This window comes from Pleuronectes platessa, chromosome 17 (genome assembly GCF_947347685.1).
Source record: "Pleuronectes platessa chromosome 17, fPlePla1.1, whole genome shotgun sequence".
Classification (NCBI taxonomy): domain Eukaryota; kingdom Metazoa; phylum Chordata; class Actinopteri; order Pleuronectiformes; family Pleuronectidae; genus Pleuronectes; species Pleuronectes platessa.
In genome coordinates this window covers 22,263,228-22,286,540 of record NC_070642.1, presented here as the reverse complement: position 1 = coordinate 22,286,540, position 23,313 = coordinate 22,263,228, and the positions used below count along the sequence as shown (strand labels likewise).

The 23,313-nt window shown below is 45.1% G+C and overlaps 3 protein-coding genes and 4 non-coding genes across 9 annotated transcripts in view; 2 read left to right on the top strand and 5 right to left on the bottom strand.

The window, feature by feature from the left end:
- Nucleotides 1-5,574, top strand: part of cnksr3 (cnksr family member 3) — a 9,363-nt gene extending 3,789 nt beyond the window's left edge. The window contains 7 exon segments of the mRNA XM_053444797.1: nt 78-146; nt 481-573; nt 575-623; nt 1,672-1,792; nt 1,960-2,135; nt 2,479-2,556; nt 3,283-5,574. Coding sequence (XP_053300772.1) covers nt 78-146; nt 481-573; nt 575-623; nt 1,672-1,792; nt 1,960-2,135; nt 2,479-2,556; nt 3,283-3,611 — 915 coding nt within the window. The 3' untranslated portion in view covers nt 3,612-5,574.
- A 1,326-nt stretch (nt 5,575-6,900) lies between these two features.
- Nucleotides 6,901-10,931, bottom strand: rps7 (ribosomal protein S7). The gene is made up of 7 exons (XM_053444915.1): nt 10,873-10,931; nt 9,935-10,020; nt 9,574-9,645; nt 8,957-9,100; nt 8,267-8,331; nt 7,472-7,622; nt 6,901-7,012 (listed from the first exon to the last, which is right to left on the bottom strand). The coding sequence occupies exons 2-7, from the start codon at nt 10,007-10,009 to the stop codon at nt 6,935-6,937; spliced, it is 585 nt and encodes a 194-aa protein (XP_053300890.1). The 5' UTR covers nt 10,010-10,020; nt 10,873-10,931; the 3' UTR covers nt 6,901-6,934.
- Nucleotides 7,186-7,402, bottom strand: LOC128460702 (small nucleolar RNA SNORA73 family). The gene has a single exon (XR_008342235.1). It is a non-coding gene; the product is annotated as a small nucleolar RNA SNORA73 family (small nucleolar RNA).
- Nucleotides 7,712-7,928, bottom strand: LOC128460705 (small nucleolar RNA SNORA73 family). Its single transcript, XR_008342238.1, has one exon. It is a non-coding gene; the product is annotated as a small nucleolar RNA SNORA73 family (small nucleolar RNA).
- On the bottom strand, nt 8,607-8,823 carry LOC128460704 (small nucleolar RNA SNORA73 family). Its single transcript, XR_008342237.1, has one exon. It is a non-coding gene; the product is annotated as a small nucleolar RNA SNORA73 family (small nucleolar RNA).
- Nucleotides 9,240-9,457, bottom strand: LOC128460703 (small nucleolar RNA SNORA73 family). Its single transcript, XR_008342236.1, has one exon. It is a non-coding gene; the product is annotated as a small nucleolar RNA SNORA73 family (small nucleolar RNA).
- Nucleotides 10,932-11,450: 519 nt separating the features above from the next.
- Nucleotides 11,451-14,847, top strand: rnaseh1 (ribonuclease H1). Of its 3 annotated transcripts, XM_053445135.1 has the most exons (9): nt 11,453-11,596; nt 11,870-11,971; nt 12,339-12,463; nt 12,632-12,811; nt 12,983-13,082; nt 13,197-13,251; nt 13,409-13,493; nt 13,691-13,815; nt 14,570-14,847. In XM_053445135.1, the coding sequence occupies exons 2-9, from the start codon at nt 11,907-11,909 to the stop codon at nt 14,687-14,689; spliced, it is 855 nt and encodes a 284-aa protein (XP_053301110.1). In that variant the 5' UTR covers nt 11,453-11,596; nt 11,870-11,906; the 3' UTR covers nt 14,690-14,847. The 3 variants fall into 3 exon arrangements, with proteins under 3 accessions (XP_053301109.1, XP_053301108.1, XP_053301110.1); XM_053445134.1 differs by having other exon boundaries at nt 11,451-11,971; nt 12,635-12,811; XM_053445133.1 differs by having other exon boundaries at nt 11,451-11,971.
- Nucleotides 14,848-23,313: the final 8,466 nt, after the last annotated feature.

Genomic DNA, 23,313 nt, shown 5'->3' with positions numbered 1-23,313 from the left:
GTTCTGTTGTGTAATGACTCGTATTGACTTTACAGTGTTTGTTGTGTTAACCAGTTTGTTGACTCTGTGATTCACAGTCTCCTGCTGATAGAACCCAGAGGATTCACGCTGAGACGAAGTCGTCCCAGGTCAACAAGCAGACGGTGGTGAGTCCTGTGGCTCCAGGGCCTCACATGCATTAACCTCTGCAGCCAAATAAGATTAGAGTTCATTTAAACCGACCAATCATTCGTCCTCATATGGTTTAAATGACTTCATTACAATTTAAAAGTTAGCATCGGCCCTCGGTTGATTTTCATTGTTACTTTGGACCGAGCCATGCTAGCTGTGTCTTTTTGCTAAGCTAATATGCGGCTAGCTCTTGCCTCATATTTAACGTATAGACATGGATGGAGTCAGTCTTCTAATCCTCTACATAACGCCCCCTGGAGGCTGCGGTGTTCACGGACAGCTCAGCGTTCTGCTCTGTGATTGGTCCAGGTGGGCTGGCAGCTGAAACACCTGGTGGAGGCGCTGAGGGCGGAGACTGGCAGCGTCGCCCTGGTGGTGAAGAAGAGGCCGTGCAGCGTCTCCCGGCGGCTTCGCACCCGCTCCTCTGAAGAACCTGCGCTGGAGGGCCGCCCCCTCGTTCAGGTAACTGGTAGACCACGCCCCTCTCCAGCCAGGCTCCGCCCCTCTGCTGAATGTTTCCATGTTTTAGTTTTTGAACTTCGTGGACGAAGGGACCCGGTCGTCCTCGAGGTTTGAGGCTGAACAATGGATTCACTTCTTCACTTTTCTTGGAAACAAAAGAACCCGCGACAGGAAACCCAGCAAACATCACGCTGATGATGTCAGAGCTCGTCCATGACTCACATGTTCAGTCCACAATGTGACAATTCTGAATTCCAGCCGCCGCCTTCGGGTCGGGGGGGGGGGGGTGTTTGTGTTGACAGAGTCCAGGATGTGTGTTGAGGGCAGATTAGTCTCCAGGCGATGAGTTCAGCCTCTAATCTGAGTTCTCAAAACAGATCTGAGGTCTGTACGCCATCCTCATTTAGGTCAAAGGTCGTCAGCACCACCTCACACTGGACTCAGGAATAAAAAATATTTCTTAATTTTGTCTGCAGATGTTTGAACATAACGATTTAAAATGATTTGTATTCAGGTATTTAATCTTTTACAGTGTGAGCGTGTCTAGTCCTGAAATGATGGATTAATCAGCTGATTGGTAGAATATGAAAAGAACATAGTTTTTGGGAATTAAAGCTGTTAATAAATAAAAGTATAAATAAATCTCTGTTCCAGCTTCCGTGTTGATTTGCAGCTTTTTTCAGTTCATACTCTGTAAAGTATAAATCTCTGTGATGTGAACGTTGACCTTCAGCAGCGGATGTGTCTTCAGCTCCTTCAGACGTGATTGTGTAACAAATCACAGACTCAGTGATTTCCTGTGTTTATGGAAATGCAGAAGCTCTGGAGGAAGGAAAGAGAAAAGCTGCGTCGGCTTGTTTCTCGTCTCGAGCTGGAACGTCTTGTTTTCCTGATGAACGTTGTTAAAGAGTCACGAACTGATCTGACACAGAAACAAGGATCTGAGATCAGTCTCCTGGGGAATCTGTCCAGTAACAAGCAGCCCAACCTCCTCCTCTGGTAACACTGAGCCTCACACTCACACGTTCTCATCGTCCTTCATGCAGACGTCTCAAAGATCTTCAGGACTCTTCAGACCTCCTCAGCCTGAAACCACAGGGAGAGCAGCCATGTTGGATCTGTACATCCCTCCTCCTCCTGCAGCTCCATACGTTCCCACGTGAGTCACAGACCGAGGAGGAGTTCACCACAGACGGGTTCTACCCTCATGAACATCTGCACTGATATCCATCATAGTGTCTTCATGGGTTTAAACTGGATCAATCAAACACAGGTTAAAACCAAGGAAGCAAATATTAAAACAATCCACACCTCCTCTCTCTGCAGAGACGGGACCACCAGCGTGTCTCCAGGTGTGAAGCTGAGGTCCAGGTCCCCGAACTCGTGTCTGGACTCGGACCCACGGCGCCGGGTCTCTGTGGCAGACGACATCAGGACGTCGGTCAGCCCTGAACACAACCAGCCCATCCACGTCCACTTCCGCCAGCGCTCCTCTTCGCGCTGTGAGTGCACACACAAACACACACACAGACACACACACACACACACAAATACACAAACACACACACACGATTGTTGAACACCAGACTGCAACTTCATCTCAGCAGGACTTTGAAGAAGAAGAGGAAGTGTGAGAAACTCTATTTGAAACTATTTGAAACTCTTCTCAGAACGCACATTTCCCTGAAAGGTTCTGGAGGGGCTGCATGTGAGAACACAAATGTCAGGTCACTAGTTAAATATCAGAGTGAGAGAAAACTGCAGGAAAAAGTTGAACACTCTCAAACTCCATCAGGAACCAGTTTCCTGTTGCTTCATGTGTTTGTTGTGTCTCTGTGTCTGCAGGTAAACCTCGACCCGTCTCCATGCCGGCGGAGGCCTTCTCGGGCGTGTCCCACCGACCCGGAGCTCAGGGAAGGAAAGGTAACCCCCCCCCGCCCCCCCCTACCCAACGCCTGTAATCTGAGTGTTATCAGCGCCGCCCGCCATCTGAGTCGTTAAGAGGCGGAGGCGGCGGCGGCAGGACGAGCGGCGTGCTTAGAATTTTTACCTGGTGGATTATTAACCCTGAGAACTGAAGCTGCATCTGATTCAGTTCTGACTGTGCTTCACCTTGAGGGGGGGGGGGGGGTGATAACAGGCTGTTAATGGGTTCTGGAGTCAGACCAGTTAAATACAGACACATTAGGAGCTGGACTGTTTTTCCACTGACGCCTGAAGTGACTCTAACAATAGAACTAATCTGACTCAGTGTGGATCAAGCAGCTGATTCACGTTTCACTCTGAGAACTTTAAAACCACCGGAGTCGTGTTTCTTTGTGTTTTTTCTCTGATACCGATGATGAATCAAAACTTTTAAAAACTTCTCCGGTGACAGAACGGATTCTTTTTACTTTTAAAAACAATGGTCGGCGATAGAAGCTGCTTTATCTTCCAAAGCAAACTGAAATTTATTAAATATATGAAAATAAACAAGTTCAAAACTCTTAACAAACTTGTATCAGAGTTAAGTGCAACATAGGATTTAAAAGAGATTAATAAACTTTGTCTTTAAAAGTGAATCATGTAATAAATAAACCAGTAGCTGCTCTGATCACGTTGGAGCAGAACCAGTTCATCAGTGAGCTCCTTGTTCTCGTCCCTGAACAGGTCAGGACGTTCTCCACAAGTTTCTGAGTAACGAGGGGATCAGCACCATCACGGAGGAGGAGCCGTGTTTCCCGCTGCCGTACCGGGGACACCCGTCCGTCCGGGGCGTGGACCACATCCGAGGCAGCCAGTGCTTCATCAACACCAACCTGCACAGCAGCGCCACCATCCCCTACCAGGAGGCGGCGTCCAAGAAGCCCTGCTCCTCCTCCTCCTCCTCCTCCTCCACCTCCACGCCCGCGGCCGTCTCTCCTCCTCCGGCTGCCACCAAGCCGTCGACCTCGCTGCTCGGGGGATGGCTGGCTCGTCTCCGGCTGCTCAGCCACTGACGGAGGAGGAACCGGATTGAAATCTGATCACAGACAAATTCTCTCCTCCTGCAGGAAATATGTATTTAATCGTCTACACTGTCACTTCCCTCAGCTGAAGACTCTTTCTGGAACCAATCAAAGATTTCATGATGGAGGACAAAGGAAAGAAAAGACGACAAACCTGCAACATCTACTTTACACTGGTCAGAGCTCGTTGTCAGGATGTTTCATACTGGAGAGTCTGGTCACTGGTTATCAGTCACATTTTCTACTTAAATAATCAATAATAGAAAATATGAAACTCTGACACCTGTTTACTCTCATTTTCTACTTTTAAAGGCTCTAAACAATCATGAAGACTTGTGTTTGTTGACCTCCTGTGGTTTAACGTCTCACTGAGCGTCAGAAACTTGAAGCTGTCTTCATCTTCTCCTCGAGGGGAAATGTGACAAATGTGATCCTCGACCAGTTCATCTAATATCGTGACCAAAGATCTGCAAAACCAGAAACATTCCCATCAGAGCCACTTGGTCTGAAAACAGCCTCACAGAGCTGCTGCTGCTCCAAAGGTTCAATACATAATTCACTCATTATCAGAGAAGGGGATTTCCTCCAGTTTATGAAGCAGGTCAAGAATGGACCAGGTCAGTGAATCTGAAACTCTCCAGCAGTTTGATTTGAGATCAGAACCTTAAAGTTTGAGATCATCACCTGCTGCCGTGTGGAGAACAAACAAACTGGACCTGACGTCTCCTTCAGGGATTGAAGCTGCTGAAACCACAACTTTTTATATTAACGTTAAAATCCCCATTTGGGACATTTTAATTTTAAATACAGTTCATTAAAGCTTTTGAGTTATTACACTGCTAACAGAAAAAAATGTGGAAATATTGGTACCTGTTCAGAATTTGAAAGATTCTCTAACGAGCCTCTCTCTCTTTCTCTCGTATCTTCCCTTTTTATTTGTTAAAAGAAAAACAACTTGTAAATATGTTGCATCTTTTATAGTTTTTATTTGATCTCTGTCATCTCGACTTCAGTCATCTCTGATTTTATATATATTTGAGTATATCCACTTATGAGGTAAAGGAGCTATAGAGTAATTTTAAATATTCACTAACACTCAAATACAACATAAGAAAACATTAACAAAAGGTTCACCAGCTTTTATGACTTAATATATTTTCAGAAATAGGGCGTCAGGTTATTTCACATTAAAACTGTTTCCCTGTATCTATACATAATATAAAAACGTCAACGTATTTTATAAGCTGTCGAACTAAAGAAAACAATCACAGCTTTGCACTGGAAACACCAAAGAGAAATAGAATAAGTCGTCATCTGCGTAAAGTTTTAGGTTAAACTGATTTGTAGCATTTATCACTTTGAAGAAACATGTGTTTCCTCTCAAGTCTTTGAAGATCTCCTGTTTCCATCATTAACCCTGTGATGGAGTTCCTCAGGGAAGCGTCACGGATCCCCTCATGTTTTAAATCTGAGTTGTTACTTTATGGATCCTAAACAGTTTCTGGTTCATTCAGGTTCCATGAAGCTCGATGATCAGAGGAACAGAGTCAATATCACAACTTTGTGTCTCCTCCTTCTGCCGGATGCATTTCTCTAACTGATGAATTTGGATGTTTGGTTTCTGAAAACAATATTTGGTCAAAATGTAACTTTTCTTCTCACAAATAAAAAGTGGTAAATGTCGCTCTGTGTGCCATCAACCTGGAATTACCACTTGTGGCCACAGTGGCCGCTTTTGAGTTAAAGTTACATGTTCTCACTTTCAGGTGAAAATGAATCTTGTGTTAATTGTTCAGGAACATTCGCTTGTTGTCATTTTGCTGAGTCACATTTGAATCTGTTTTCTGTTTTGTACGAGTCATTTTGTTGTTTAAATCTGAAATGTTCCGGAGCTCTGCAGTAAGACTCTTTAAACTGTCAAACACTTCACAATAAAGGTCAGTTTGTTTTTAAACCTTCTACTGGTCAGTTTTAAGCTAAAAAAAAATAACTCACATTTCTAATCAATTCCAAAGATGACACTGTAAGATACAATTTTTTTTGAAACACATTCCCCCTGTAAACCAAATGTTTTTACATGAATAAGAAGCATGTATTTAACAGTTGTGCATTAAAATGTTTTTTTAAGTTCAGAGATTTTATAAGTGTTGTTGCAGTTGGGATATTTTACATTGAGTATCTGATGTGACTTCAAATACCAAGACTGGGTTAATCCATATAATTTAAACTATCCTCAAGTCAGGTGTATTGTTTAAAGTTTATTCCTCATATCTAAGTTTTAAACGTTAAACTGAACAAACCTGATGAAGACAGACCTCACAATAAACCTTAATACACATTTTAATAAAAGTTGTAGAAACAGTTAATCCATCACAAGAACTTTCATGTATCCGGTCAAGTTGAAGTCTAGTGTCATTGCTCCATCTAGTGGAAAAGGTCAGTACTACACTGAAATAAAATTAAAATCCTGACATTAGTTTCAACAAGAAGTAACTTCAGGAAAGGAAAGTGATAAAGAGGAAGTTCCAGAATCAGACGAGAGCAGAAGGATGAAGTGAAACAGGAAGGAAGTTGATTTGAGTTTGTTCCTCCTGAGAAAATACAAAGTGATGTTTGTCAAAGATGTTTCTGTCACACGGGCTGAGACGTCAGGATTGGTTGAGAGCATGTAGGGGCGGGACCTCGATCCTGTGGCTCCACTGCTTCAGACTCCACGTCACAAGGGGGCCGCGTCTGTTTCAGCTTCATCTTTAGGTACAGTTCAAAGTTTATGGATTTACAATTTTACTCTTGATTAATTATGAAACAAAATGGCAGAATTCTTTTTTGCGAAGTATCCAATGTTGACATTTGATTTTGAATGTTGGGCTGAATTTCCTTCTGTGCACGAGGCCCAGATTTAACCTGAACATCTTCATGTTTTACAAACTGTTAATGACCAAATATTTGTGAGCATCTTTTTGTAGGCATGGAATTCCACACGACTGAGAAAGATACAGCACCTGAAGTGAAGGTTAATCATTTATTTATTAACAGTTAATACTTTGTTATCAGGTTCTTTCTGTGGTGATCTCATCTTCAGGGACTCAAACACTAGAGTCTTCACTTGTGGGACAAATTACTGAATCTTATCCTGCAGCTGAATTAAATTATCAAAGCATAAAATGAGTGATTCTACACTTTCAGTTTAAAGGGTCAATCCACAGCTTCACTTGTGACCTCACCAATATTCTCTGTCATGTCACTTCCACTCAGAATGATGAGAAACTCCAAACAAACATTGAGAGTAAACAAATTTATTTTGTCATCTGCATTTACAGCTGGAATTCAGGGAATTCAAACACGACGTCTTTGCCAGTGAGCTTCTTGTAGACTCCAGAGAACGTCTCCACCTGAGGGACGAGGACAGACGTTAACTTCAGTATCAACAGGTGGACTCAGAACAAACCAAGAGTTTAACTGAGCTGATGAATATCTGATCAGTTCAATAACAAAAGGACGATTATCTATATTTAAACATCACTTCTGCAGCAGAACTAACAAGAACAGTTGGATATATCATAATGTTTGTGCACTGCATGGTTTAGCCCCCCAGTAACGGCCCCAGAAGGACTCTGGGAAGATGTAGGAATATGCAGGACGCTCGTCCTCACCAGCCGAAGCCGGGGACAGAGCTTTGTCTCCGACATTGTGGAACGGGACTGTACGTCTTAGCTTAGAGCTGCGCTCCCATACGCCACCAGGACAGAGCCAGGAAAGCAAGTCCTGGATGTCCACGTCGGGTATAACCATAGAGACCAGTTTATAATGGGTGTGTCATGTGATCTGGACGTTCAGAGTCGTCCACTTACTTTGTGTTCAACATTGTTCTGCTGCGCCTTGTCCAGATGGACCTTGATGAGTCTGCTGCTGTCGATTTTGACTCTGATCCTCTTTCCCACGATCTCACTGGGGAACACCAGGTCCTCGAGGATGGCGTCGTGGACTGAGGTCAGAGTACGACTGGAGGAAGGAAGCAAAAACAAAGGTTTGAATACTGAAGAGCTCTGATTAAAAGAATTATCAACATGAACATCAAGATCTGTCATAACGTCTGTACACTGCATGGTTTAGCCCCCCAGTAACGGCCCCAGAAGGACTCTGGGAAGATGTAGGAATATGCAGGACGCTCGTCCTCACCAGCCGAAGCCGGGGACAGAGCTTTGTCTCCGACATTGTGGAACGGGACTGTACGTCTTAGCTTAGAGCTGCGCTCCCATACGCCACCAGGACAGAGCCAGGAAAGCAAGTCCTGGATGCCCACGTCGAGCAAAATGATTCAAACAAGAACATTTAGACGAAACATAAATACTGCTCCCATAAAACTATTAGTTTCACATAAAGAGAAACTACACGTGCTCCTGCTCCAGATGCTTTTCTTAACAGATATGAAAACTAATGAGTTTTGGACGATTGGTCAGACTAAACAAATGATTGAAAACTTCAAGTGTTTGGTGAAGAAGAAAGTAACTTTCAACTTGATTTTTTTAAAAGGAAAAGATCCACAGATAAAAGCTTTATTATGGAACAGTAACTATCTCCATTATTGTTCCTCTGCTCCACAACATGAATATATCCATGTGAGGTTGAACTGAACCTCCACTCACCTCCTGGGACGCTTCTGCTTGTTCTTGATGCGACTTTTCCTGGTGGGTTTGGGCAGAATTCTCCTCTGAAAGTCAACGACATCCTTGTTAGTTTCTAATCACCATTTACAAACGATAGTCTTCATCTCAATCACATGACTGGATATTACCTGAAGATGTTCATGTTACTCAGAGTTTTAAACAAATATAAAGTTGTCTTCTAATGAGATTCAGAGAATCTCAAAACATGGTCCAACTCTTGGAATCGTATAAATTAAAAACACATGGCTCGATTAAAAAATTTACCACGAACATTTAGGAAAACACCAACATCCAGATCAGTGTGACCCTGATGTGTAGATAGTGTGCACTGCATGGTTTAGCCCCCCAGTAACGGCCCCAGAAGGACTCTGGGAAGATGTAGGAATATGCAGGACGCTCGTCCTCACCAGCCGAAGCCGGGGACAGAGCTTTGTCTCCGACATTGTGGAACGGGACTGTACGTCTTAGCTTAGAGCTGCGCTCCCATACGCCACCAGGACAGAGCCAGGAAAGCAAGTCCTGGATGCCCACGTCGGGTATAACCATAGAGACCAGTTTATAATTGGCTGACCAGAGTGTGTCATGTCAATATTCAGCCATGGGTCAAGACCAGTATCAATATCAGCCCCTGAAACCTGTGGTGGACGTAGTCATCCTCCTCCTCCTCACCTGTGCGATGAAGACCACGTGCTTGCCGCTGAACTTCTTCTCCAGCTCCCTCACCAGACGCACCTGAATCTTCTGGAAGGACTTAAGCTGGGGAACGGGAACAAAGATGATGATGGCTTTCCTGCTGCCACCAACCTCGATTTCCTGCAAACAGAAAACACTGACTTAATTTCATGGGAAGAAAAAGACGATCAAATCCCAACTGGTTCCAATGGGACACCAGGACTGACCTTCTGAAGAACAGTTAGAGATTGAGGATTACAGAATTTAAAAACTACAATATTAATGTGCACTGCATGGTTTAGCCCCCCAGTAACGGCCCCAGAAGGACTCTGGGAAGATGTAGGAATATGCAGGACGCTCGTCCTCACCAGCCGAAGCCGGGGACAGAGCTTTGTCTCCGACATTGTGGAACGGGACTGTACGTCTTAGCTCGAGAGCTGCGCTCCCATACGCCACCAGGACAGAGCCAGGAAAGCAAGTCCTGGATGCCCACGTCGGGTTGGATTTACGATTCCAACATTTACAAACAGCACACAGAGTTTGGTGCTACTCCAGATGTTCAGCCTGCAGTGAGCCAGACAACATCTGTAGAGAGACCAGTGTCCGGCTCTTACCTTGGCTGCAGTGATGTTCAGCTCCCTCAGCTGAGCCTTCAGGTCGGAGTTCATCTCCAGCTCGAGCAGAGCCTGCAGGGAGACGGATTAATCAGCCGGGAACATCTGCATTTCTACAGTTGAGCATAAGAGCAAATCACTGGAATAAAGATAATAAGATTTGGTGTTTGATGGACACGACAGAGACGAAGCTGTCACGGTCGTGTCCATCACGATGTCTTTTCAGGTCCAGATTCTTTTACTAGCAGGTAAATGAGCTCAAACAGAACCAGACTGAGATAAGTCTTCTTCATAAAGTTCACACACATTCATTCAGCTTCAAATTAAAAACGTACATGGGTCTGAGAGCTGGTCTTCTTACCTGGGAGATCCCAGACTCGAACTCGTCTGGCTTTTCGCCATTCGGCTTCACTATTTTGGCGCTGGTACTGAACATGGCCAATGTCTCTGCAGAGAGGAAAACAAACACGTTAGTTGGTCTCACACACAAACATCTGACTGCAGAGTTCAGACACAGATCCTGGAGCAGCTCTCTCTCCTAACGGTTATATCTCTAGTCCTATGGCTCTGTTTGTCTATACAAAGTTGTGAATTACTCAGTTATTCATCTCTAAATGTGTGTATTTAAGTAGCTTCAATACTCTGCCTCATTCACTCCCGTTACATGCGTATTGTCATATCTCAACTAGCACGTTACTTCTCTACAGTGGCAGCTTGTAGATCTGAATCTGACTGAACTGGTTCACACTGATTTAGACCTTTTGCTCTGGATCTACAGCAGCTGACACGCTTTGGTGCTAACTCTGGTTCTACTCGTATCAATGTGATAGAGAGCAGATTCAATAAGAAAGTGTAACACAACTATAAAGTGTCTGTTAGCTTCCCCGTGTCCTAACTGGGCTAAGCTAGCTCACAATGTGGTAATACAGCGCTGTTCTAGCTCAGCCGGATGTCTCCTTCTCGACCGAGTGGAGCTTAACTAAAGGTTTTAAACTTTAAACACAGAATTATATAATAACCTCCATTAGGACTCGTGTGCGGACCTGAGTGAAGCCAGTGTCCTCCTGTCTGAACACATGCACGGCCTGCTAGCGGCTAACAGCTAACTGCTAACAGAACGCCTGAGTCCGCAGCGGCTCCATTAAACCAAATAAAACAAACCATCCGCTCCCGCACGTTAAAGAATCTAACGCATCGCGGGTTGAACGCACATTACGACGCGTGAATGGAAAGATTCGAGCTGATTAACGCACATTTTAGAGCAGATGATCCCGACCGGCGGAAAAAGACACAACTCACCTCAGTCAACGACGGCCACGGAAGAGACCGAGACATCGCGAGAGCTGCATTAAATCAACTGCGAGACAGACACGCAAACCTCGCGAGATCTGGACGAGGCCCCGCTGACAGTGATGCGTTCACGGGATGCGGGGAAAACAAGTGGATGTTACCTTCAGCGCGTTTATTCCCACACAATATATATATATTTATATTAAAATAAAAGTTGTATGTTTGATAATTATATATCTTTAGGCGTATACGTTTAAAGTGTTGGTTCAAGTTTGTAGTTCTATTTGTCGTATGCAGTTAACACAGGGTCAGTGGAAGGTGTTGGACAAGCTCAGCAGTGTAATAGTTAAATTAAAATAAAATTAAAGGCTGAAAGAATTCTAACTGTTTTTGATGTTTATCCTAGAAAATATTCTTTGCTTTATTTATATTATCATATTTTCATTTATCTTCAATTTGCATCTGTATCTGATTCAGTAGTATTTTTTACTATTTGTCTGTTTGAACATTTACAAGGACGCAGTGAATGCAGCATTGACACCGCCTGAAGGGGGCAGTAGTGGGACTCAACGGTGGATACAAGCTGCCGGAAAACCACAGCTATTAAGAAGAAGTAGAAGTATAACATCGCGAGAGTTCGAGTGCTAGCTTACCCTTGCTAACAGCTGCCATCACAATTTATTACTATTTTCTTTGTCGCGTGATTTTTCAGGTTTCAACCAGAACGTCAACTGTGAGTTTCTGATGACGTGAGATCATTCACGGTGTTGTCATTGTGATTGGGAATGACGTTTCTGTCACGTGTGTGGATAACGGGCTAGCTAACGGGCTAGCTAAAAGGAAGTGGCTGATTCTGCTGCTGAACTTCACGCACATCTTAGTGACTTTCTGACAGTCTATAGTTAAAACGCGCAGCGGCCGCTGAATCACGATGAAATGAGTTAGCGTCAGGATGTCGGCCACGCGCCTCGTGCACAGTGATGTTTAGACTGACTGGTCTTTTCAGAGAACTACGCAGGAGCGTCTGCTGCGCCGCGGACGAGATGGCGAAGGGCACGTTTTTCTACGCAGTGAAGAAGGGATTCAAACCCGGAGTCTACAAGTCCTGGTGAGGCGGGTCACGACCTCATGTCTGAACGTGTGCTCGTGCGGGACTAGAACCCACTGGTCCGGTTCGGGGAGGTTTGTTTCCTGTGAGACACCTGAAGCCGAACTCCGGTCAAATTCTCTGTAGTTTATAATCTATTTGTGTCCAATCAAAACAAAACCACACAATAATTAAGAAGTAAACAGGGTTTTGAAATCAGAACAGCTCACGGTTTAATTCGGCATAAGAGGCAACACGTTAGAGGGCTCATTTCAATAAGTGGATCTAATTCTAAAACACACAGTGGGAATAAAGGAAATATGATCTCTTTTCAGATTAATGGAATAATTGGTCATTATATCAATTTTTCCCTTTCATCTTTATTCAGGGATGAATGTAAGAGTCAGGTGGACAAGTTCCCAGCGGCCTCTTTCAAGAAGTTCGCTGCAGAGCGAGACGCGTGGGCGTTCGTCCGCGGGGTGGAGCTCACCCCCCCACCGGAGGTGAAGAGCGGTACGTGGGGGCTGGACCCTCCTCTGGAGAACCACCCAGACAACTGCAGACTTATTCCCCCCCCCCCCATGAAGACATTAACATGCATCTTTCAGCTAATCACTAAATATAACCTACACATTAGCATTTGTCAAACACAAGGATAAACTTTGTGTTGTTGGTTTTCAGCAGCTCAGAGTTTTGAGCCGGCTCTCTACCTGCTGCCTAAACGAGGCCCCGAGCCTCTGGAGTACATCCCCCTGGGGAAGAAGAGACGCCGCCCAGACGAGGAGCTGGTGTCCCCCCCCAAACGAGTCAAAGAGACGGAAAGCTCCTCGTCACAGAACCCAGATGGATTCACATACATGGGTGAGATGTTCATTTTAAATGTGGAGATCTTTGTTTAACCCTTTATGATAAGATAATCCTTTATTAGTTCCTCTACGGGGAAAGAATAATAATAATACCTGAAATAAAAAAATGTAAGGGAATATAGATGTAGGATAATCTGTAAACTGATTAGTGACTCCCTCCCTCCAGGTGACGCTGTGGTCGTCTACACTGACGGCTGCTGCACGTCGAACGGAAAGGTCGGGGCCCGAGCCGGCATCGGAGTCTACTGGGGTCCCAACCACCCACTGTGAGGACACGCCCACTTTACAGACAGGAACTGTCACTGCATCAAAGACACGCTCCTTCTGATTCTTCATAATAACAATGAAATCAATAAATCAAAGTGTTTCTGTTCCTGCAGAAACACTGCAGAGCGACTTCCCGGGAGACAAACCAACCAGCGGGCGGAGTTACGGGTAAACACATCATCACATCTCAGCTTCAGTGTGAAGACTCAGACACAGGGCATCAGTCTCAGGACATATAGATATTGCTTAATTAAACATACACTCACACAGACGTGTCTCTAACCGTGTGTTTGTGTGTGTGTGTGTGTGTGTGTGTGTGAACCAGGCCGCCTGCAAAGCTCTGAAACAAGCTAAAGAGAAGAACATCAAGAAGTTGGTTGTTTACACCGACAGCAAGTTCACAATCAACGGTGAGATTTCTGAACATCAGACCCTAACGGACACTTCCTGTTTATTTCAACCTGTCATATTTCCCATGATGCAGATATGTTAGTTGCTCCGTTCATTTAAGAAATTCAGGAAAATAAAGATTTTTGCAGAACAACGAATATCTTGATGAGCAGGAAGAACCAAGTCAATGGTTTTAAACCAGGTGTGTGTCCTGCAGGTGTGACCAAGTGGGTGAAGAACTGGAAGCTGAACGGCTGGAGGCTGAAATCTGGAGGAAAAATCACCAACAAAGACGACTTTGTGATTCTGGACCGACTGAACGCAGAGCTGGAGGTGGTCTGGGTAAATACCAGTCTGAATCTATTAATTTAACTGGTCTGTTCACACAGAAGAGTCAGTCTGACTTTAAAACTGGAAAAATCCACAATACTTCTGCAGCCAGTTACCTTCCTACAGTAAGACAACTGTCCACCGGGGGCGCTAGAGGCCCATTACATTAAGAATAAGTGGAAGGTCCTCAGGTTATAAAACCAGCAGTTCACACAGTGGAACCAGTTAGAAGTGAATTAAACAGATGGAGGAGCAGGTGTTATTGTATTAATGTTCTCCATCAATAGACCTGGACGGTGACGAGGTGAGTTCTCTGAGATGTTTCTCTATATTCTCCATTAGAACCAAGCTGATGTCCTCCATGATCCTTATTGGTTCTTGTGACTTTAGTTTTTAATCATAAATGTGAATATTTCTGCTTTGACGTGGTTGTTGACTTTGATGAAAAGGAGGCATTTTTTCCTCTACCTCATCTTCTACCTCCTCTCCTTCCTCCGCTCCCTCCACCTCTCCTTCCTCCTCTACTTCCTCCTCTCCTACCTCCTCTACTTCCTCCTCTCCGTCCTCCCCTCCTCTCCTTCCTCCTCTCCTCTCCTTCCTCCTCTCCTACCTCCTCATCTTCAACCCCTCTCATTCCTCCTCTCCGTCCACCTCTCCTTTCTCCTCTCCTTCCTCCTCTACTTCCTCCTCTCCTCTCCTCCTCCTCTCCTCTCCTTCCTCCTCTCCTCTACTTCCTCCTCTCCTCTCCTTCCTCCTCGTCCACCAGCTGTATATTCCAGGTCACGCCGGCTACACAGGCAACGAGGAGGCCGACAGACTCTCCAAAGAAGGAGCCGTGAAGCCTCTGGAGCAGCAAGACGTCGATGACCCTGACGATTTGGATTAAAAGGAGTCGGATCACGTGCGTCTGGTTTATCGGGTTTGGACATTTTTGGTTTTCCCCTCGCAGCAGCTGTGATGAACCCAAAAACTCAGAGGAGGGGAGTGTGTGTTTGTGTGTTGAATGTTCTGTTCTTAATAAAGTTCCACTGTTAACAAAGTCAAGCAGTTGGTGATTTCTTCCAGGGATTCTTTTTATGTTGTTCATTTGTTTCGTGAGGAGATGATGAAGAAGGAGGTGAAGACAGAGGAAGAAGAAGAAAGAGGTGAAGGAGAATTTGGATGATGAGACAATCAGCTTTGACAGAGTTGAGAAATAAAGAAAATCAGGAAAGTGAAATGAGACGAGACAAACTGATTCAGGAACAATAGAAAAACATTTGTTGTTTTTCTTATTGATTCTTTAGTCTGGTTGTAGTAGCGTCTCTCCTCCAGCAGGGGGTCTCCATGACACGATTAGTCCACACCGGGATTCAGGTTTTATTAACAGCTTGAAAACTGAGTCGCAATCGCTGCACATTGTTTCATACACGTCATTAAATTACTAATATAACATGTAAATTGAATAGACAGCAATTAAAAAGCCTGTTGCAAAATGAAACTGGGAGATATCAGCTTCCAGTTTGACCAGGCGACTATTACATAAATCAGTATTTATTGTTTTGCAGCATATTTGATTGACATATTATATATTTACAAGGTTTCATTTACTAAGGTTCAGTTTAGCCTTATTAAAATTAGGGCCATTCTTTTTAGAATCAATTCACACACGACATTAACATTCATCTTATTAACGTTAATTCTAAACATTTTTATATATACATCTTTTAAGTGTTCTTTGTTCTCTAAAATATCTCATCCACAAAACTTAAACATGGAAACTGTAATTTTTGTGAAAGGCTCATATCCGCTGGTTTTTATTATGAACTGATGAATCCTTCGTACTCTAGTAAAAAGCGCGGCAGAGCTGCAGCGTTTTCAATAATCATAAACTCAACTTATAGGAAGTCATTTGATTTGCTGATCTGCACAAAATATTTATCACTGGATCTTAAAATAATTCATGTTGTGCAGCTTTTTCAAACGGACAGAACTTTATTTGTATTTAATTCTACTTTGGACTGTTTCTCTTCATTTCACAGACAAACATTTCACTTTTTACTCAGTTATTCAACAATCGGACATTTATGGTGTTTAGATGAGTTTAAACAATTTGCTGCAGATAATCAGACTTATTACAAGAGCGAGAAGCCGAGTAGGATCGTTTCCCTCATGGAGGTTTGTGCTCGACTGACAGCCGCTCGAGTTTAGACTTTTATTTAAGAAAAGATTTTGAAATAAACTGAAAATGTTAAAAGTCTTTGTTCTCATAACTGAATTCCATATTTCAGTTATTTCCTAAAACAAATGTAAATAATTCCCACTTGAATCAAGACAAGCACAGAAACTCAAACTGCTTTAAAATGAGCTCATTTTCTGTTATATTTATTTTAGTGAATTTATACAGAAATTTAACTTGGAACAACTTAACCAGCTATAACACTAAAAGGCCATTTATACATGAATATATCAATAATTAAAACCCTATAATATATATATAATACAACACCAACACTTAGTCTAAAGACTTTCAGTAAGTTGTCTTTTTAGTGCAGAACAGTATTTGTAAATGATTGTTTTGAAACTTGGTCCATCACTGCTGCTTGTCTCCTTCCCTTCGACAGATCAACTGAACACGTTCATAACAAATCATCTCCAGCTTCTTTCTGCTGATGGAAACAGAGAGAGAGAGAAATTAAGAGGCTCACCCTCCTCCCTTGCTCCCTTCCTCCTCTTCCTCCTCCTCCCTTGCTCCCTGGCTCCTCTTCCTCCTCCTCCGTCCTCCTGCAGCCAGTCAATTGGTCGGTGTCGATGTTGGAATCGGCAGGACGGAGGCTCGGGGTCCCTCGCCCTGACCTCGACCGCTGCCTCGCGGCGAGCGTGGGCCACCACGACCCCGCCAGAGGCAGACCAGTCTGAGAGAGAACGCCTCTAGGAGGTCAAAGGTCGCCCCTCGGCAGCTTCACCTCCTCGCTGGCTGCGCCTCGTTAGCACTCTCCCTCAACACACACACACACACACACACACACACACACACACATGCCTCCTCAGCAGACTGAGCTCTGGCAGCAGTCCGCCGCTGCCCTGCTGGAGGGGAGGAAGACCGAGCAAACTGTGAAGAAACTTAACAAACCCGACATTAGAAACATCCTGCTCACATTTCACTCAGAGGTTTTGTCAATTTTCAGACCAACAGTGTCTAAAATGAAGCAGAATGTTCTGCTGGGGTTGAAGAACTCTCTGACTCCTCCAGCCGTCTGACACCGAGCGGGGGCTGTTCACTAAAGTGCTCGCAGGGATGATGGGGAAGGAGGAAAACTTCATCCACTCATCCAGTTCCCTGACAGACGATGAACCACCACGGCTACAGGAACCATGTTGTCACTCACGTCCAAGTCTTGCAAAGTTACGTCTGAGTCCCTGAGGTCATGACTGGAGATTTGTGAATGTGTGTAATGACCCTGAGGTTTTCTGAAGAAGCAAAGCTCTCGTGTCAGTGAAGCTGTTTCCAAGTCGCTGAAGCCAAGTCACTGGTTTCAGCCCAAAGTTGCTCAGGTCACGTCTAAACCATGAATGATGCCAAGAGCTGGTTTAAAAAAAAAGCCATTGAGATCATGTCCATGTTGAACAAAAGTCATGTCACGAGTTTCCAAGTCCACAAGTTAATTCGCCAAGTTTCACAGTTCTAATCTGAAGTCGTCAGAGTTGAGTTCAAGTGTCAGAGGTCATGGTGAAGGTCATGTTTGGGTTCTGGAGGTCATGTCCAATCTTTGAGACTCGGACGAGCTTCTGTCCGAGTCTCAAAGATTCACGTGTTGATGTCTGAGGTCAGATGAATGTTTCTGTCGTCGTGTTGAAGGACACGTTCGTCTGTTATTCACTCAGGAATCATCTCATCTGCTGAGATCAATCTGAAGATCTTCAGGTTCCATGAAGGTTGCTAAGATTGTGATTTCTCAGTTGCTGTGAATCACTGTTCCCTGGTCATGATGGTTTTAGAACCTCCTGAAGAACAACACACCGTGGAGATGTTCTATCAGAACGTCACTTGATGCATGGACTGGGAAACTCATTTTCTTTACTGAGGACAAGCTCATGAGCCCACTTCCTGCTCGCCTCTCCCAGCGTTCGCCGTGAGATGATTTCCTCATCGAGTCCCGGTGTCTACTGGTTCCTCCTTTCTGATCCGCCATGAAGGAGAAGCTGGGCCCAGCACGCCGTCGACTGAGGAGGCACAGGAGGAGACGCAATCAAAGATGGCAAGAAGAACAAAGTGGCATCTGTTTCCATGACAGCTGTCTCCAAACCAGTTCCCCCATCTCCTCCACTCCCAGTGCACCAGCGTTTGATTTATTAAGAAAAAAGACGTGTTTCTTAGAGGTTTGACGATTTTCAGGAGCGGTTCTGTTTTTCTAGAGGAGGCTCACGGCTCAAAGACCCTGTTCTGCTAAATCAGGATTGTCATCTCTTATTTTTCACCACAAACCAAACCCCACAGCAACTGCTCCCCCCCCCCCCCCCCCCCCCCCCACCCCCCCGAGCTAAAGATGTGTTAATCGGTGAAATTAGAAAGTAACTGGAGGTCGGGGAGAATAAAGAACCTGCCAACTTTCTGCTTATTTAAAAAAAAATACAAGAGATTTATCTTTAGAACACGATCTCAGACTTTCTACCGTCAACTTTAAAACAATTACTACGAGTTCAGATAATTTTCCCAATCTAACAACAAAACTTATCACGTTACTGTTCAAACTGAATCAATAAGCACACGATGCTCCTCTCGCCCTCGATGGATGAAGTTTGCTGCGAAGACTTAATTCTGCTGGTGTGGTGAGTGTGAGTGTGTTGGTCACTCAGGTCAGTGAACGCACCACAGGCCTCGGCCGGGCCTCCTCGTCATGCACACCGATCAATGATCCACGGCTTCATTATCTCGTCTCCCTGCTGATCTACATGGTGGACAGAGACGTGTGAATCAGACTGTGCCCTCGTGGAGAGTTCCTCTCTGCAGCCTGAAGCCGTCTGTGGATCCACAGAGCTCCACTCCAGAATCAGACTTTCAGCATTTGGAAATTATGACGCCTACTCTGATTTTAAAAATCAAATATTGGCATGAAAGTAAAACTCATTATGGAAATACATTGAACTTATTGACTATTCATGGATTTGCAGGACGCTCTGTGAGTTTGTGGAACAGAGCTGAAGTTTGTTGCTCTCTTAACGAGTTTGAATCCGTCAGTAATTACTTCTTTTGGATGAATTTAATTACAGTCGGTCTCCGTCGTGTGAAACAGCATCAGTCACATTCTGTGTCTTTCTAGCTGATCCCTGATCAGGAAACCTTGGCCGGTGGCAGCAGGAGCGGGAGAGGCCCGGCCAGAGGACGTCCAGGAGTCGGGACAGACGGACAAAAAGAGTCCAACTGGCAGACGGGGTCGCTCCGGTGGACGATGGCAGAAGCAGAGATGAAGGCAGGTGACCTCTGGAGATCTGGAGGAGGCAGAGGATCAAGGTGGTTCTCTGTGGAGGTGAAGCCGGCTGGTTATCAGAGTCAGTGGGTTGGTCGGCTGGGATGTCCAACTCAGGAGAAGCCTCGAGAACAGGAACAGACAGAACGTTGGCTGTCAGCTGACTCAGGAACAGCTTGTCATTGGCCGATCCAGGAGCAGATGTTGGCTGGAAGTCTTCAGGAGCCGACGCAGAACCAGACAAAACGTTGGTGGGGACGGCTGACCTGGAGACAGCCCCCCCAAATGTTGGCCGGGCCTCGGTCGTGGTGCTGGGCCGTAAAGGCTCCTGGCCAGTGGGCAGAGTGGGAGACCGATAACCTTGAACCCCTGATACCTCTGGGAAATAATGAGGCAAGTAACGAGGAACGGTGACTGCTGAAGGTTCTCGGGGGGGGGGGGTTACAGCAAAGGAAAAACACACTCAGCGGAATGCAGCATCTAACACAACTGTCCTGCTCTCACCTCTTCACCACAACCGACTCACAAACTTCCTTTAATTGAATCTGGCACCACGAATGCCCGGCGTCCTCATTATGAGGGGAGGTGAATTGTGGATATACACGGTGGGTGGTTTGACAGCCCGCTGTGAGCGCTGATGTTTCAGTAGGCAGGGGGGGGGGGAGGCTGGGGGAAGGGGGGGGGGGGACGGAAGAGAGGACAGACATGATGGGGAAAAAGATGAGAGAGGAAGAGGAGCGAGAGGAAAGAGGAGCCGGGGACATTTGAGGAAACGGGAAAGCCAAAAAAAAGAGAGTGGAACAGAGAGAGCCGGGAGGAGGAGAGGGAGGAGAGGGAGCAGAGGGAGGAGAGGGAGGAGAGGGAGGAGAGGGAGGAGAGGGAGGAGAGAGAGGGAGCAGAGGGAGCAGAGGGAGGAACTGAGGGAGGAACTGAGGGAAGAAGAGCAAAGGAAGGTGGTCGAGGGAATGGAAGCATTATGATTGATGGAGAAAGACAGAAGGAAACAGTGGAATGAATAGAAAGTGATTCCAGGAACAGAACGGTGTCGGCCGACTGTCGAGTGGAACACGTCGTGGAAGTTAAGGATTTAAATATGTTGAGATTTCTATTGTTTGAAAAGAAAATAACAGAGGGTTAGAAAAATCTGAACATGAAACTAAATAACATAAAGTAAATCACAGAACTTCACCTGCAAACAACCAGATACGTTTCTCTGAAACACTTTTGACAGTGATGATGTTCGATTTCTTATTTTCGAAGGAATTTAAATTAAAACAATTTATATTAAATGAATAAACAATCACCAGATAAATCCATAACAACAGTAATCATCCTGATGAACTTCCTCTTTCAGTGTACTTTATTATCATACATATCGTATTTTATATATGATTACTTCTGAGGCATTTATATTTATTTTATGATGAACCTTATCTCCTGGAAATGAAGTTGCTGCGACAGCAAATACGATTCATAAGAAATATAATTACCACCAGGTTTACATGTTCAATTAAAGTAAAATATATTCAGATAAAGATATTTCAGTGTTTGTCTCGACAGCCGCTCGTTCCATCGACTTCCAGCTCCTGGTTGTTTTGCTCGGGTATCGACCGGGAAGTTATTTGGTTTGAACGTTCTCCAGAAAATCCAGATTCATAAATTTATATACACTGCAAACTGCATTGTTGCCATGGTAACCATGGGGGGGGGGGGGGTAAATCGAGACACACTAACACTGTCGCTCTCCTGCTCATCACAAACCTCTGGTTAACACTTCAAAATACCTGGAAAACTGACATGTTAATCATTTTATATCATAATCTGCAAATAGCTGCCTGATAAATACACGATATTGATAATAATATATTTCTGCCTCAGACTGTGGTGGAAGGAAAATAAACTACAAAAGCCTCCACACAGTATTTTCCGTGCAGTATTGAAGTAACCGTACTTTGTTCCTCTCCGGCTCTGAGTGGTGTCGCTGGTGGAACTGGGAGCTGGGAGCTGGGAGCTGGGAGCTGGGAGCTGGGAGCTGGGAGCTGGGAGCTGGGAGCTGGGAGCTGGGAGCTGGGAGCTGGGAGCTGGGAGCTGCCTGCTGGCTGTTGAGATGCTGCTCAGGTCGGCAGCAGGCTGACACCCAGCGAGCCGCCTGAATCCCAAACACACAACACATCTTCATCCCCACTGACACACAACACATCTTCATCCCCACTGACACACAACACATCTTCATCCCCACTGATGACGAGGCAGCTCCTCAGCATCAAGTGGACAAAGACCTGAAGCACAACAAACTGGACCAGGTCAGATTCTTCTGCTGGTTCCATCCTCATCAGGGAGGGCTGATGGGAAACGTGGTGTTAATTTGACAGAGCCCCCCCCCCCCCCCCCCCCCCCCCCCGCCCCCCCACTAACACTCCAGGCCTCTGCTCCATCCCCTGATCACAGGGAGGTGAGGTGAGGAGCTCTGGGGTCGGCCTCAGGCCACCGAGCAGATCTCTGCATCACTATCTGGGTTCTGGCTCATTTCTTTACTCAGGTTCAAGTGTCTCACATTATGTCCTGAAGAGAGACACAGCGTCCTCCTCTGATTCTGCTCATCAGACAAATCATCAGTCCTATAATTATTATTATTATTATTATTATTAATCTATAATTGACTAAGAAACAGAACCAAACTCTCTGAACATGAAGTTTCAGTCATTCAAAGGCAGAAAGGATCTTCAGGAGATTGTGTCTCGTCTCTCGTGACCTTTACAAGACTATTTATTTTTATTTGTCGTCACTTTGAGCCGGATTCACTTTTGATTGAGACAAACAAACAATAAAATCCCCTGATACAGACGTCACAGCACAGAACTTATAACAGGATGTACGTTTGAATCGTTATAGATAAAGATGGTTTATGAACTTCCACTTCCTCCTGCTGCCGATACAATATCTCGTATAAAGTATAGAAGTGATATTTATGGTCTGTTTGACTCTAAATGATCATAATTTACCAAGTGAACATCAGCTGTTTGAAGAAGATTAGAAACTGAGAAGTAGAAGTAGAGTCATTTTCTATAGACGTCTATAGAAACTACCAGTGGAGTCGCCCCCTGCTGGTCAGAGAGAGAACACAGGCTTTTCACATGTGAGCACTGGCTTCACTTTCTGAACCTGGAGTCTGTGTTCAAAACTTAAAAATCAATAACTTTTAATAATGAATCCAGTCATTTGTTCAGCAACGGTAAAGAAGAAGGAAAGCTTGTTGAATTCCTTCAGTCACACGGACTGTCTGTCCGTCTGTCTGTCTCCGTGTCTGTCTGTCTGTCTGTCTCTCTGTCTCCGTCTGTCTCTCTATCCATCTGTCTGTCTGTCTGTCCCCGTCTGTCTGTCTCTCTGTCTCCGTCTGTCTGTCTGTCTGTCTGTCTGTCTCTCTGTCTCCGTCTGTCTGTCTCTCTGTCTCCGTCTGTCTGTCTGTCTGTCTGTCTGTCTCTCTGTCTCCGTCTGTCTGTCTGTCTCTCTGTCTCCGTCTGCCTGCCTGCCTGTCTGTCTGTCTCTGTCTCTCTGTCTCTGTCTGTCTCTCTCTGTCTGTCTGTCTGTCCGTCTGTCTGTCTCTCTGTCTGTCTGTCTGTCTGTCTGTCTGTCTCTGTCTCTCTGTCTCTGTCTGTCTCTCTCTGTCTGTCTGTCTGTCCGTCTGTCTGTCTCTCTGTCTGTCTGTCTGTCTGTCTGTCTGTCTGTCTGTCTGTCTTTCTCTCTGTCTGTCTGTCTCTGTCTGTCTGTCTGTCTGTCTGTCTGTCTGTCTCTCTGTCTCCGTCTGTCTCTCTATCCATCTGTCTGTCTGTCTGTCCCCGTCTGTCTGTCTCTCTGTCTCCGTCTGTCTGTCTGTCTGTCTGTCTGTCTCTCTGTCTCCGTCTGTCTCTCTATCCATCTGTCTGTCTGTCTGTCCCCGTCTGTCTGTCTCTCTGTCTCCGTCTGTCTGTCTGTCTCTCTGTCTCCGTCTGCCTGCCTGCCTGTCTGTCTGTCTCCGTCTGTCTGTCTGTCTGTCTGTCTGTCTGTCTGTCTGTCTGTCTGTCCC

Coding starts and splice junctions, on each gene's coding strand:
- rps7 (XM_053444915.1), bottom strand. CDS start 10,009: ATGTTCAGTACCAGCGCCAAAATAGTGAAGCCGAATGGCGAAAAGCCA. Junction 9,646..9,934: donor TCGAGTCTGGGATCTCCCAG/GTAAGAAGACCA, acceptor GTCTCCCTGCAG/GCTCTGCTCGAGCTGGAGAT. Junction 8,332..8,956: donor ACGTGGTCTTCATCGCACAG/GTGAGGAGGAGG, acceptor GTTGACTTTCAG/AGGAGAATTCTGCCCAAACC.
- rnaseh1 (XM_053445133.1), top strand. CDS start 11,844: ATGTTTAGACTGACTGGTCTTTTCAGAGAACTACGCAGGAGCGTCTGC. Junction 12,464..12,631: donor CCCACCGGAGGTGAAGAGCG/GTACGTGGGGGC, acceptor GTTGGTTTTCAG/CAGCTCAGAGTTTTGAGCCG. Junction 13,816..14,569: donor CAGAGCTGGAGGTGGTCTGG/GTAAATACCAGT, acceptor CTCGTCCACCAG/CTGTATATTCCAGGTCACGC.